This window comes from Perognathus longimembris, chromosome 15 (genome assembly GCF_023159225.1).
Source record: "Perognathus longimembris pacificus isolate PPM17 chromosome 15, ASM2315922v1, whole genome shotgun sequence".
Classification (NCBI taxonomy): Eukaryota; Metazoa; Chordata; class Mammalia; order Rodentia; family Heteromyidae; genus Perognathus; species Perognathus longimembris.
The window spans coordinates 44,661,518-44,676,051 of NC_063175.1; the positions used below are offsets into that span (position 1 = coordinate 44,661,518).

Below are 14,534 nucleotides of genomic sequence, written 5' to 3' on the forward strand. Positions count from 1 at the left end.
CTGCCTGGGCTAGCCTGCAACCTTAATCCATTTTTTTTCTCAGCCCCCCAGGGTGGCTAGGATTTCTTCCTAATAACCAGGATTACAACTGTGAGCCACCACTGTCTGGCAAAATGTAATTTCTTTTTAACTTAGAAATTTTAGATTTCCTCATGAACACAATTTTTCTTCCCTTCCCTCCCTCCCTCCTTCCTTCTCTCCCTCCTTCCTTCTCTCCCTCCCTCCTTCTCTCCCTCCCTTCTTCTCCTTTCCTCCCTCCCTTCTTCGCCTTTCCTCCCTCCCTTCTTCTCCTTTCCTTCCTCCCTTCTTCTCCCTCCCTCCCTCCCTCCCTCCCTCCCTCCCTCCCTCCCTCCCTCCCTCCCTTCCTTCCTTCCTTCCTTCCTTCCTTCCTTCCTTCCTTCCTTCCTTCCTTCCTTCCTTCCTTCCTTCCTTCCTTCCTTCCTTCCTTCCTTTCTTCCTTCCCCTATCTTCTTCCCTTCCTTTCTACTTCTTTCTCCTTCTTCTCTTCCTTTTCCTCTTTCTCTTTCTTTTCTTTTTTGATATGATTTGGCTGTATATTGCAGGCTGGACTGGAACTCATTGTCCTACTGCCTCAATCTTTCAAATATTGGGGGTTTATAGGCATGCAGGCTCCAGAGATATTAACATAACTTACGTCCAACCTTATAATTGTCTTAGTAAACTGTTTTTCCCTCACTGTTAGCGTATAGAGTGGGCATTAGACTAGCTTCATCACAGTGATTTTCTCACCTCCTCACTGAACACACATTTCTACAATCTTTACATGGCATGGCTAAACTTCGATGTCTCTCAGACCTTGTGTAGCTTTACCATTCTGTGATTCTGACCTTTGAAGCCCAATAGACAAATAGTGTTTTATAAAACATTTTACAGAAAACAACACAACTTTTCTTACTTTATTTCTACAAAATGATCTATAAATTAATATTTAAGGAATATGTTTACATGGATAATTTCAGCACCATTCTGCACAACTTTATCATCAGTTTTATTTGGGAGTCCGCAGATACTTATTCTGAGAGCTCAATAATTTTTCATTTAGAAGTGAAAAGTTACTCTGATCATCCTACACCCTGCCAAGGATATTTATATAGATAAGAAATTTTTAGAGTATAATTTGCAGAAGTTGAACAGTCTCAATATGGCCAAGGATTGTTCAGTAGATTAATGATTTGTGTTGTGTTGGGATTTGAGGAGTTATAAACCAAGTTATAAAATTATTTATTCTCTCAAAGAGAGGAGGCAGAGGAGAGAGAGTATAGCCCATGAAAAGAATCCTAAAAATTTAATACTTGATTAATAGCAAGTGAATCTTCAATGTCTAAAAGCCAATGAGGGGAGAAGCAGTCATATCTTACTAGGAAATAAGCAACATTCACTTATTTCATAATTCTATGTTTGGGCTATTCATGAAGTCAAAGGGAAGGTCCCATAGATGACACGTTGCAGCAGGAAAGGCAGATTTGTTCACGATGGCAGTTTCTACTTATTGGGCAGGAACCTGATAGAGTCCTAAGAGTATAGTCACCAATATAGGATGGATTTTCTTGTGGTTTAAGTACTTATTAAGATCCTGCCTCTTGGTTTAAGGCGGATCTTATATGAACAACCATTATTTATTGTAGTTTAATCCACATTGACACCTATGTATCATGGTATATTTGATATTAATCAACTTAATTATTTCTCAAGGTTGTAGGTATAAAGGACAACGAACAAGTTGAAAAATGTTTCTGGAGTTAAGGTTGTGATATCGGAAGCTCAAGAATGGCCAGAAAACATGGGAAATACGTAGTGAATATTGATCATTCTGGAAACCGGCTGGTGAGTGTTGGCAGTGAAACTGGGTTATGTTCTCATAGCTCAGATCTTTATTTTTCAATATGTATGCAGCACAATGTTTCTTAGCCCATCATCTTTCTAACTGTGATATATTTTTAACCAAAATTTTATATGGAAGGTAGTTTCATCTATCAGATTACTACGTATCGGTAAGAAGTTGTTTTTTGTTTCCTACCAACATGTACATGATTGAAATTTTTTACTTTAGATATTCACTTATTTAAAACTATCAACTTGGGGAGTTGATGACATGAGTAATAAATAATTTTAAAATTTCTAAATAGTTATATTTCAAGTATGAGCTAAGAAATCTGGTACTGATTGCATTAAAAATTGTATTGAAAATGTGATGTTCTTTTGGGAGCTAGCTGTCTAGATTGAGTGTCATATCTAGACTTCTCAGGGATTTCTACAAAGATTTCAAAAGCCAGTTTCTCAGTAAAGTGTAGGCCAGGGATGCAAATTATGTAGCAGTTCCTTTAGATTGAGCTCTCTATAACTGCTTAGAATGTTTTCTTTTGGTAAAGGATTATTTTGGGCAACTTACATATTAATGGAATTGAAAATATCAACACTGTTTTGATATACATTAGGAGTAGATAATATAATTTAGGATAAAATACAAATCATACATTAAATAAATTCATAGTAAGTATATAACTTGGTACATTTCTATGTGCCTATACAAATGTATGTCTGTGTATGTATAAACACACACACATATACACACACACACACACACACACACACACACACACGTAACATTTTTGTATAAACATTACTTACATAGAGAAGGTACTTTTTCAGGCCCTAAGGAGATTCCCTGTGTTTGCTCCCAGTCAGTGTTCCATCTGGTCAGAGGTAACTAAACCTTTCACAATTACAGTTAAGTCCTGCATTTTATTCAATTGCATATAAATGGTATGATAAAATTATTATAAAAGTTATGGGATTCTAAAAATTGTTAAATATTTAAAAATTGCTTTTACAAAGGTGATATGCAGAGGAGTTATCATTTCATAAGTCAGGCAAATGACATTTCTTTTTGGACAATGTCACCCCTTCCTTTGCTCTCTCCCTATTATTTTTTAGTTGTTTATTATTATATGTATGTCACTGTTATTTTGTTGCTATATAACTTTCTTTTTTGCATAAATAAGCCACAATTTAGCCACTTTCCTAGTTCATCACTAGTTGAACATAGTTCAACACTAGAGTTTATTTATTTTTATTTTTTGGCTATTCTGAACTTGCAGCTAAGAACCTCCCTTCCATGGCTTAGGGTGGCAGATGCTGCCATATCACTTGACTAAATATGAAGACATGGAATCATGGGATAGGTGTGGAGAGCTGACAAGGGTTTAGGTTGAAAATGACAACTTTGAGTTAACCTGGAAGTATTTCCTTGTTACAGTAATATAAACGAGACTCAAAAGGAAAGGGTTCCAGCTTCTACCATGTGTTATCTTCATGCCACAGCACTAGGCAAGGGCTAGGTGGATCATTTCTTTGCCCAGAGAATCCAGAAAAAAATGTCTTCTGCTACTTCATGGGGATGGGGGCTAGGAAGAAAGAAGAAGGGCTAGAAGTGAAAAAGAACTGAATCCTGAGAGAGGAAAAATTGTCTTAGTATTAGATTTTATCCATTTTATTGATTTATCAATTTTTATGGGTATGTGTTGGTGTCCCATCATTGTGGTTTTTATTATGTATATATGCTTCTCTGATGAGTAATTGATATGGGGGTATTTTTTCCTGAGATTTTTCCAATGGAAAATGTTCAACTTCTCTATTTTGAAGTGAAGGTTACAAACCTGTGGCTTTTAAAAATTGGATTGTCTGGGTTTCACTTACTGGATAATGTGCTAGTTCTTTTTATATATGTGAATCCATTACCACTATTCTTATACCAGTATAATACTGCCTTAATTATTTTAGCTCTTCAATGGTGGTTGTATTTTTTTTTTTTTTTTACAAATTTTCAGTCAGCTTGTTTTTGCAAAAATACTTCTATTATTATAGTTAGTAGAATACTGAATCTGCATACCAATTTGTGACATCTTAATAGTTAAATTTTTCTTTCTTTTTTTTTTTTTGGCCAGTCCTGGGGCCTGGACTCAGGGCCTGAGCACTGTCCCTGGCTTCTTTTTGCTCAAGGCTAGCACTCTGCCACTTGAGCCACAGCGCCACTTCTGGCCACTTTCTGTATATGTGGTGCTGGGGAATTGAACCCAGGGCCTCATGTATACGAGGCAAGCACTCTTGCCACTAGGCCATATCCCCAGCCCCAATAGTTAAATTTTTCTGATCCACAAACATAATTTACTTCTCCGCTTATTTTAGTTCTTTCCTTGAATATAATTAACTTACAATGTAATTATATTTAACATATGAATTGGGTACGATAAGGTTAAAAGAAATTGTTTATCCCCGAACTTTATGTCAGTATTTATATGAGTGGCTGGTGATGACCTAAGTAGATTTTGAAATTCACTAATTCCTTTAGTTCTGTTTCAAATTGTATCAGATCAAAACTTTTTCATGATGTCTCATGTTGGTTAGAATTACATTACTTTTCTTGTTTTTTTTTAAAATAATAACTTTCTATGTTTTCTCCCATTCTATTTTGAAAAATCTACAGTCTTTCATGAACCCAAAAAACCAAGAAGTACAAAATGTAGCATGCCAGCTTTCTGCATCATCTACTCTAACTGGTGATACTGGTACCAATTTAACTGCTGTCTGCACCAACCTAGAGACCCTCGGACACTCCGAATTTCCACACGGAGAATGCCAACATTGTCAAGTAAAACTTGGGGTTAATACTGTTTTTCTGGGCTGAGATGTAACCCACGTGAACATACTGTCAATCCAATATGCAGAGGAAAACCATTCGATCAATTAAAATTAACATCTTTCTTTTGCAGATCAGTAATAGCCTTTGAACCTATAATCAACATGAAGAAAGCCAGTTAGATATGGGACTTGATAGATGAACTTAGACTGAATTTAGAGGAAAATATATGAGAATTAAAGACAACCAAGAAACATGTGGGACTTCTATTTTTGAGTACCAAGTATGTGACAACAGACCAAACACATGCGCAGTATATGGCATTATTTGTAGACATTGTTCAGGTGGTAGAGGAACTCTCAGCCCTGACCTGTGGGTGATCTGTCTCATTGCCTCTCTGTCTGATTCTAAGCCTGACTGTGGCCCATTCTTTAATTCTTGTTCTAACCTCGTTTGATTTTAATCTTCACTTTAAATACAACATTGTTTCAAATGTCAAAATTCCTAGTCAAAGGCAGAGTTAAAAATAATAAACCTAACATGTCAGATACCCAGATATATGCTCTTAATGACCACACATGCACCACCTTTGAAAAAACATAATCTAGGGGGACGTTTCCTATGACTGATTTTCTCAAAAAACCTTTTGAGGTAGAAATTATCATGCTAAATATTGATGTAATTTTGAGAAACAGATGAAAAAACTTGCAAGTTAAGAAATGACAAAAATATCATTGTAGGACTTAAATTTAAGGTTCTCTGATGATTTACCTTATGCAATACTCTCATAGAACACTAATGAATACTACAGGAATTGAATAGTAGTTTAGAGTCTACAAAATAATTTTAATTTAGTTTTAATTTAATCTTGTAAAAACAATTATAGATGAAAGATTTATATGAAAGAAATAAGCATCTTACCAATGAAATTAGCTAGTGATGACAGAAGTCTTGTTTCAACAAATGTTTTCAGAATCCAAATGCTGCAAAATACTGACTTGTAAGAAAGGTTACTTAGAAAATCTGATATGTTATTAATTAATGTTGTGAAAGGGAGCTACAAAACAATTTATGGAAGGGTGAAATTTCTGATAGTTGACAGGCAGGTATGAAAAGGAGAAACACTTAATTGCATGATTTTTTGGTCCCTTAAATAACTATGTACAATAGTCACCCCCCAAAATTGTAGGTATTTCTTGTGATAGTGGGAGATATAAGAGTTTTCTATGTTTAAAGATATTTATTATTTCCTCAATTTGAATGACAGACATAAGAGAATTAACAGCAATATAAGATGATTACTAATATTAAGGAAAACAAGCTTTCCTAATAAAAATTAAAACTTGCACCTTTTATTTGTTATTTAAGGGCATTATGATATATTTTCTGATTATAAATTATCTCAATGAAATATTCTATTTCACAATTTACTAGAAAGTCAATTAGTAACCCAAACAGGGTGGTTTGGGCATCATAAATTAGATATATAAAGGGCTAGAGTAGTATGAAACTCAGGAAAGAACATTTGCCCACCATGTGCAAGGCTCTGTGTTTTATCTCTAGCACTGAAATAGAAGAAAAGATCCATTTACTAGTTGAGCAGAATAAAGAACCCATGAATATGTCCACTTATTTATGGCTAATTGGCTTTGACAAAGGTATCAGAAACATACAATGGGGACAAACAGTTTCTTCAGTAAATTTGGATTTAAAAAACAGAGCAAAACCACCCACAAGCAAAATTCAATCCTTTTCTTAAATATTAATACAAAACTGATTAAAGACTTAACAATATTACTTAAAACTAGAAGAAATTTGATATACAAAAGACGATCAGTGGCATTAATTTTCTTGAAATATTTATTTTCATCTTCACTAATAATCTTATTAAAATCCTTTACAGGTGGCACAGAATTTCTTCAGTGATTGGTCTCTCTGGAAAATCTTCTTGGCTTGTCTCTTAGCCTGTGTGATAACCACAGTGATCGCAATACTTATATTGTCTCTGGTATATAATGGGAAAAAAGATAATACCTCCATTATTATCCAAATTCCCCAAGGTAGTGAGACACCTTCATCTACTCCTAGAACAATTGTATCTACAAGTTCAAAACCTACAGTTACTGAAGATATAATAGAACCCGCCACTGCATCCAATTTAAATAAGCCTATTATCACAACAATGACTGCTAGCACTTCAGTGCAGCTTATCAGCCCAATGACTACTACCAAGGTTTCAAGTAAGTCTACAGAAACTCCTGCCACCACTTCAACTGAAGCAATAACCACAATGACAATAGGCACATCCACAGAAGCCACAAATACACTGACCAGCAATACTACCTCTACTGAGCCTGCAACCAAAACAGTGACAAGCACTTTACCTGCTGTGGCTAACAGAACTACAAGCACTTCTGAACAGGTGGTAACAGTGCCTACCACAACTGCCCCCATCTTGTCTACCACCATAACTGCAGCTACTTTCTCAAATGAACCAGTTACTACAATGGTTAGCCCTTCCACTGAACGTTCAACCACAATTTCGACCGTTCCCACTTCTACAGAATCTACAGCTGTGACCACAAGTACATCTAAACCGAGCACCACAACAACTGCTGGAAGTTCCATTGAACCTACAGTCACAGTGCTTAATGTTACCACTTCTATTGAACCCACTACTGCAACCACAGCTACTACTTCAATGGAAAAGATTACTACTACTGCAGGAACTTCTACTGAACTTTCAGCCACCTCAGCCACCACTAGTGTTCCCAGTGGACAAACTACTACAACACCAGCCACTTCTTTAATAGAACTGACTACAACTATTGCAAGTACATCCACCGGAACTACAGCTACATTGGCCATGGCTATCTCTTCTCAAATCTCCCCTACAACAGCCTCTAGCCCTTCAACTGCAGAGATCACTACTACTGAAGGCCTTTACACTGAGCCTACTACAACATCAACCATCACCACTCTTTCCACTAAACCTATCACTACAGTGACAACCAGTATTTCAACAGAATCAACTGCAATCACAGACACTTCCACTAAAGTTACAAATTCAGTGGGAACTCCTACTGCCTCCATGGAATCTACCAATACAATGGCAACCATCACCTCTACTCATCCAACTCTGACAAGTACTGCCAATACATCCACTGAATCTACAAGCACATATCCCATAACAACTGTAACCAGCATTTCAACTGAACCAGTGACTACAACTGTAAGCACATTTACTGAACTTACAACTACAATGGGAACCATTATTGCCCCCATGGAACTTGCCACTCCCAAAGCTGCCACCATTTCAACTGTACCTACTACAGCCACTGCAGGGATATCCACCAAACTAACATCTGCAATCTCTTCTTCCTCCACTCAACTCTCCACTACAAAAGCAGTAACTCCATCATCTGAACTAACCACTATAACAAATGCCAGCCCATCCACATCAGCTACCATTCAACCCTCCACTACAAGGGCTGATAGTACTTCAGCTGAATCAACCAATACAATTGAAAATACTTCCACTGAACCTACCTTCACCTCAGCCACCACTACTGTCTATACTCCACTTTCCACTACAACAGGAGTAACTACATCATCTGAATTGGCTAGCACAATTGGAAGTATTTCCACTGAATCTAACTCTGCATCTGCCAGTACTACTTTGTCTACTCAGCCCTCTACTACATCAACATCCATCACTTCATCTGACCTGAATATTACAAGTGTAAGCACTTCCTCTGCAACCACAGCAATGACCATGAATCCTAATTTTCCAGAGTCTACAACAATTGGAGCCACGGCTTCATCTAAGCCAGGCACCACAACAACTCTAGGCATTTCCTCTGAAGCTGCAATCACAGAAACCAGCACTACTTCCTCTACTGAACCCTCCACAACTGCAACTAAACCAATTACTAACACTGGAAGCATATCTGTTGAACCCACAACCATATTGACCATCACTACTACCTCAAGTGAACCTACTACAACTATTGTTGGCAGTACTTCAACTGAAACAACTATTTTAACTGAAAGCACTTTCACTGAATCAACCTCCACATCAGCCACCACTACCATCTCCACTCAACCCCCCACTACCTCATCAGCCACAGCTGAACTGACTACCACAATAAGTACCAGTACATCCACTGAACCTATAACTACATTAGCCACCACTACTATCCCAACTCAACCCTTCACTACAACAGCAGCCAGTACTTCAACTGAACCAACTGCTACTACAACTACCACTACTGACTTCACTCAACCTTCTAACACCGCAATACTTACTACTTCAGTGGAACAGACCAGTACACCTAGAAGCATTTCCACTGCAAGCACTGCCTCATCAGTTACCACCACTGGCTCCATTGAACCCTTCACTATAACAGCCCTCATCACTTCATCTGAATTGACTAGTACAAGTATAAGCACTTCTACTGCCGAGACGACAATGACCACCACTCCTCATTTTCCAGAACATACAACCAAAATTGCATTCCTAACTTCATCTGAACCAGCTACCACAACAGCTGGAGGCACTTCCACTGAAACTACAACCACGGAAGCAGGCAGTACTGCATCTATTCAGCCTCCCAAGACAGCAGCAGCTATAACTTCAACTGAAAAGTTTAGTACAATTACAGACACGTCCACCGAACCTACTACTCCATCAGTCGCCAGTACTTCTTCCACTAAAATGACAACTACAGTGGCAGCCAGTACTTCAAATGAACCAAGTAGCATAACTGAAAGCACTACCATTAAGCCTACAATTACATCAGCCAGCACTAGTGGGTCCCCTCAATCTTCTACTTCAACAGTGGCCGCCACCACGTCTAAGCTAACTAGTCCAAGTGTAGGCACATCTAATGCAACTACAACAGTTAACTCTAGTCCTAATTTTTCTGAAGCTACAACCACAATTGCAGTCACTACTTCGTCGGAACTAACTATCACAACAGCTATAGGTACTACATCTACAGCTACAAGCAAAGAAGCTAGCACTACATCCTTCTCTACTGAACCCTCCAAAACAACAGCAGCTCTGACTTCAACGGAACCAGTGACTACCACTGTAGGCACTTCCACTGAACCTACAATCCCACTGGCTACCACTACTTCCTCCACAAAACCCTATAGTTCAACAGCATTAACAGCTTCGTCTGACCCAACTGCTACAAGTGAAGGCACTTCTACTGCAGCTACAACAGTGACCATGAGTACTAATTCTCCAGAATCTACAAGCACAGTTGCAGCCATTTCTTCAACAGAACCAGCTACCAAAACAACTACAGGCCTCTCCTCTGAAGCTACAACCATAGCAGCCAGCACTCTTTCCTCTAGCAAACCCATCACAGCAACCTCAGCTACCACTTCACCTGAGCCAATTGCTACCACCGTAAGCACTTCCACTGAATCTTCCACCATATTGCCCACCATTACTGTTGCCACTACACCCTCCACTACAACAGTGCATATTACTTCATCTGAATCAACTAGCACAAGTATAAGCACTCCCACTCAAGTTACCACCACAGTGATTACCACTCCTTATTCCTCAGAATCAACCATGACCACTGGGTCTACTACTTCATCTGAGCAAGATACCACAACTACAGTCACCTCCTCAGAACCTACAACTACAAAAGACAGCACTACTTCTATTTCTACTGAACCCCCCACATCAATAGTAGCAACCTCTTCAATTGCACCAATTACTACCACTGCAAGCACTCCACCTGAAGCTACAACCACACTGGGCATTACTTCTGTCTCCACTCAATCTACACCAACAGCCCCCAGTACATTGGAGCCAACTGCTACAGCTACAAACACTTCCCCTGTAACTACCGCCATATCTGCAAGCCCTGCTATTGCTACTCAACCTTCTACTACATCAAGAGATACTTCATCATCTCCAGTGCCTAGTACAACTAGAAGTACTTCCACCGAATCCAATTCTGCCTCTGCCACTACTACTTTATCCACAACTCCCCCCAGTTCGACAGCATCAACAGCTGCATCTGAGCCCACTACTACAAGTGTAGGACCTTCCACTGCAGTTACAACAATGACCATGAGTACCAAGTCTCCAGAGTCTACAACCGCAATTGCAGCCATTATTTCATCTGAACCAGCTAGCAAAACAACTACAGGCCTCTCCTCTGAAGCTACAACCACAGTAGCCAGCACTTTTTCCACTCCTAAACCCTTCACAGCAACCTCAGCTACCACTTCAACTGAGCCAATTGCTTCCACTGTAGGTGCTTCCACTGACTCTACAACCATATTGTCCACTACTACTGTGGCCACTCAACCCTCTACTGCGATAGCAGGCATCACTTTATCTAAATCAACTAGTACAAGTATAAGCATGTCCGCTGAAGCTACTACCACAATGATTACCACTCCTTATTCTTCAGAACCTACAACCACAGTTGTAGCTACTCCTTCAACTGAATTGGCCACCACTACAACTGTAGTCACTGCCTCTGAAGCTACAACCACAGAAGTCAGCACTACTTCTATCTCTACTGGACCCTCTACAACAGTGGCAAAAACCTCTTCAATTGAACCAATTACTACCACTGCAAGCACTTCCACTGAAGCTACAACCACACTGGGCATTACTTCTGTCTCCACTCAATCTGCACCAATAACAGCTACTCCCACATCAGTGCCAACTGCTACAGCTAGAAACACCCCCATTGCATCTACTGCCACACCTGCCACCACTACTATCTCTGCTCAACCTGCTACAACAGGACACACTGCATCATCTGAAATGCCTATTACAACAGTAAGTACTTTCACTGAATTCAGCTCTGCACCTGTCACTACTACTTCCTCCATAAAATCTTCCAGTCCAACATCCGAGCCAAGTACTCCACTTGGCACTTCCACTGTAGATACAACAATGACCCTGAGTCCCAATTCTCCAGAATCTACAACTACAATTGCAGCCATTACTTCATCTGAACCAATTATGACAACAACTACAGGCATGTCCTCTGAATCTACTAAACCCCTCACAGCAACCTCAGCTACCACTTCACCTGAGCCAATTGCTACCACTGTAAGCACTTCCACTGAATCTTCAACCATATTGCCCATCACTACTGTTACCACTACACCCTCCACTACAACAGTACCCATCACTTCATCTGAATCAACGAGTATAAGTATAAGCAGTCCCACTCAAGTTACCACCACAGTGATTACCACTCCTTATTCTTCAGAATCGACAATGACAACTGGGTCTACTACTTCATCTGAGCAAGATACCACAACTACAGTCACCTCCTCAGAACCTACAACCACAGAAGACAGCACTACTTTTATCAACACTGAACCCTCCACATCAGAAGCAGCAACCTCTTCAATTGCACCAATTACTACCAGTGCAAGCACTCCACCTGAAGCTACCACCACACTGGGCATTACTTCTGTCTCCACTCAATTTTCTCCAACAACAACCTCTACTTCATCTGTGCCAACTGTGACAATGGAAAACCCTTCTACTCAATCTACCTCAACACCTGCCATGACTACTATCTCTACTCAACCTTCTACTGCAACAGGAGATACTTCATCATCTCCAATGCCTAGTACAACTGGAAGTACTTCTACTGAATTTAACTCTGCATCTGCCACCACTACTTCCTCCACAAAATTACCCACTTCAACAGCAACAACAGCTTCCTTTGAGCCAACTACTATAAGTGTAGGCACTTCCACTGCAGCTACAACAATGATCATCAGCCCGAATTCTCCAGAATCTACAACCACAACTGGGTCCATTACTTCATCTGAAACAGCTACCACAACAACTACAGGCAATTCCTTTGAAGCTATAACCAGTACAAGTATAAGCACGTCCACTGAAGCTACCACCACAGTGATTACCCCTTCTTTTTCTTCAGGACCCACAACCCCAATTGCAATCACTCCTTCAACTGAATCAACTACCACCAAAACTGTAGTCACTCTGTCTGAAGCTACAACCACAGAAGTCAGCAGTACTTCTATCTCCACTGGACCCTCCACGTCAGTGGCAGAAACCTCTTCAATTTACCCAATTACTACCACTGGAAACATTCCTACTGAAGCTACCACCACACTGGGCATCACTTCTGTCTCCATTCAATCTGCTTCAACTACATCCATGCCAACTTCTACAACTGAAAACCCTTCCACTGCATCTACCTCCCCACTTGCCACCACTACCAACTCTGCTCGACCTTCTACAACAGGTGATACTGCATCATCTGTAATGCCTAGCACAATGGGAATTACTTCCAGTTCACTTCCAATTAACTCTGAACCGGCCACTACTTCTTCATCCACACAACTCTCCAGTTCAACAGGATCAATAATTTCATCTGAGCCAACGACTCCAAGTGTAGGACCTTCCACTGCGGGTACGACAATGACCACGATTCCTAACTTTCCAGAATCTACAACTGCAGTTGGGTCCACTGCTTCATCTGAAATAGCTACCACAACATCTACAGGCCCCTCCTCTGAATCTACAACCACAGCAGCCAGCACAATTTCCTCTACTATACCTTTCACAGCAACCTCAGCTACCACTTCACCTGCTCCAATTGCTCCTAATGTGAGCTCTTCCATTGAAGCTACAACCATAGTGCCCACCACTACTCTTGCCCCTCAACCCTCTACTGCAACAGCACCCATCACATCATCGGAATCAACCAGTTCAAGTAGAAGCACTCCCACTGAAGCTACCTCCACAGTGATAATCACTCCTCAACCTTCAGAAACTATAACCACAGTTTTGGCCATTCCTTCAACAGAATTAGCCTCCACGTCTGTAGTCACTCCCTCTGAAGCTACATCCACAGAAGCTAGCACTACTTCTTTCTCCACTGAACCCTCCACAACAGCAACCTCTTCAAATGAATCTAGTACTAGCAGTGCAAGCACCTCCACTGAAGCTACATCTATACTGGGCATCTTCAACTCAATCTTCTTCAACAACAGCCACCACTTCATATGAACCATTTGCTTCAACTAAAAATACTTCCATTGAATCTCTACCCACGTCCGCCACTACAATCTCTAATTAAGCAACTGCAGAATGAAATACTAATTCATCTGAAATGACTAGTGCATTGGGAAGTACTTCCACTGACTCTAACTTGGTATCTAACAGCACTACTTTCTCCACCCAACAACCCACTACAACACATCCACTGGTTTCAGTTGAATGATTACAAGTGTAAGCACTCCTGCCGCAGCTACAATAATGACCACTACTTTTACTTCTCTGCTGTTTACAACCACAATTGCAGCCACTGCTTCATCTGACCCAGCTATGACAACAAGGATGGGCACTTCCTCTGAAGCTGCAACCGAAGTATTGACCAGTTCTGGTTCCACTTAACCCTCCAAAGTACAGCAACTACATTTAATCTGAACCACACATCACCAGGGGAAGACTTCCTTAGAATGTGCATCTGTGTAGCATATAGGCACTTGAGTACAGGGTTGGGAGGAAGATTGAAAAGTCTGTACTTAGTAAAGGAAAATTGCATTTTCAAGTAATTTAAGACATTTTGATATATTTAAAAATCATTTAAATTTGCTTCCAAATCAGTCTTACAGAAGTACTCTTCCTATTTTGCTAGTTTGTTTACTGAAAATTTATGCAAAAAGTATGATAAAATTGTGTTAACATAATGACTATATTTCTTTCCTTTTGTTTTATTCTCAATTAATGGTACTTTACAATATTTATTAAATGTATCATTGGCAGACTTCTCTTTTTTGGTTAGAGCACTCATAATCTTTACCATTTTTCCAGTTATAATCAGGACAAGAAATGTTCTGGAGT

At 39.7% G+C, this 14,534-nt stretch overlaps 1 protein-coding gene across 1 annotated transcript; it reads left to right on the plus strand.

Annotated features, from left to right (window-relative positions):
• The first annotated feature begins 1,788 nt into the window (after positions 1-1,788).
• Positions 1,789-13,697, plus strand: LOC125363942 (mucin-2-like). The gene is made up of 3 exons (XM_048363278.1): positions 1,789-1,845; positions 4,505-4,669; positions 6,561-13,697. The coding sequence occupies exons 1-3, from the start codon at positions 1,789-1,791 to the stop codon at positions 13,695-13,697; spliced, it is 7,359 nt and encodes a 2,452-aa protein (XP_048219235.1).
• The last annotated feature ends 837 nt before the right edge of the window (positions 13,698-14,534 follow it).

What these genes read in the sequence shown, in the direction of transcription:
- LOC125363942 (XM_048363278.1), top strand. Translation starts at nt 1,789, where the DNA reads ATGGCCAGAAAACATGGGAAATACGTAGTGAATATTGATCATTCTGGA. An exon ending in ATCATTCTGGAAACCGGCTG is followed by an intron (nt 1,846 to 4,504) that starts GTGAGTGTTGGC and finishes AAAAATCTACAG; the next exon opens with TCTTTCATGAACCCAAAAAA. An exon ending in GAGAATGCCAACATTGTCAA is followed by an intron (nt 4,670 to 6,560) that starts GTAAAACTTGGG and finishes AATCCTTTACAG; the next exon opens with GTGGCACAGAATTTCTTCAG.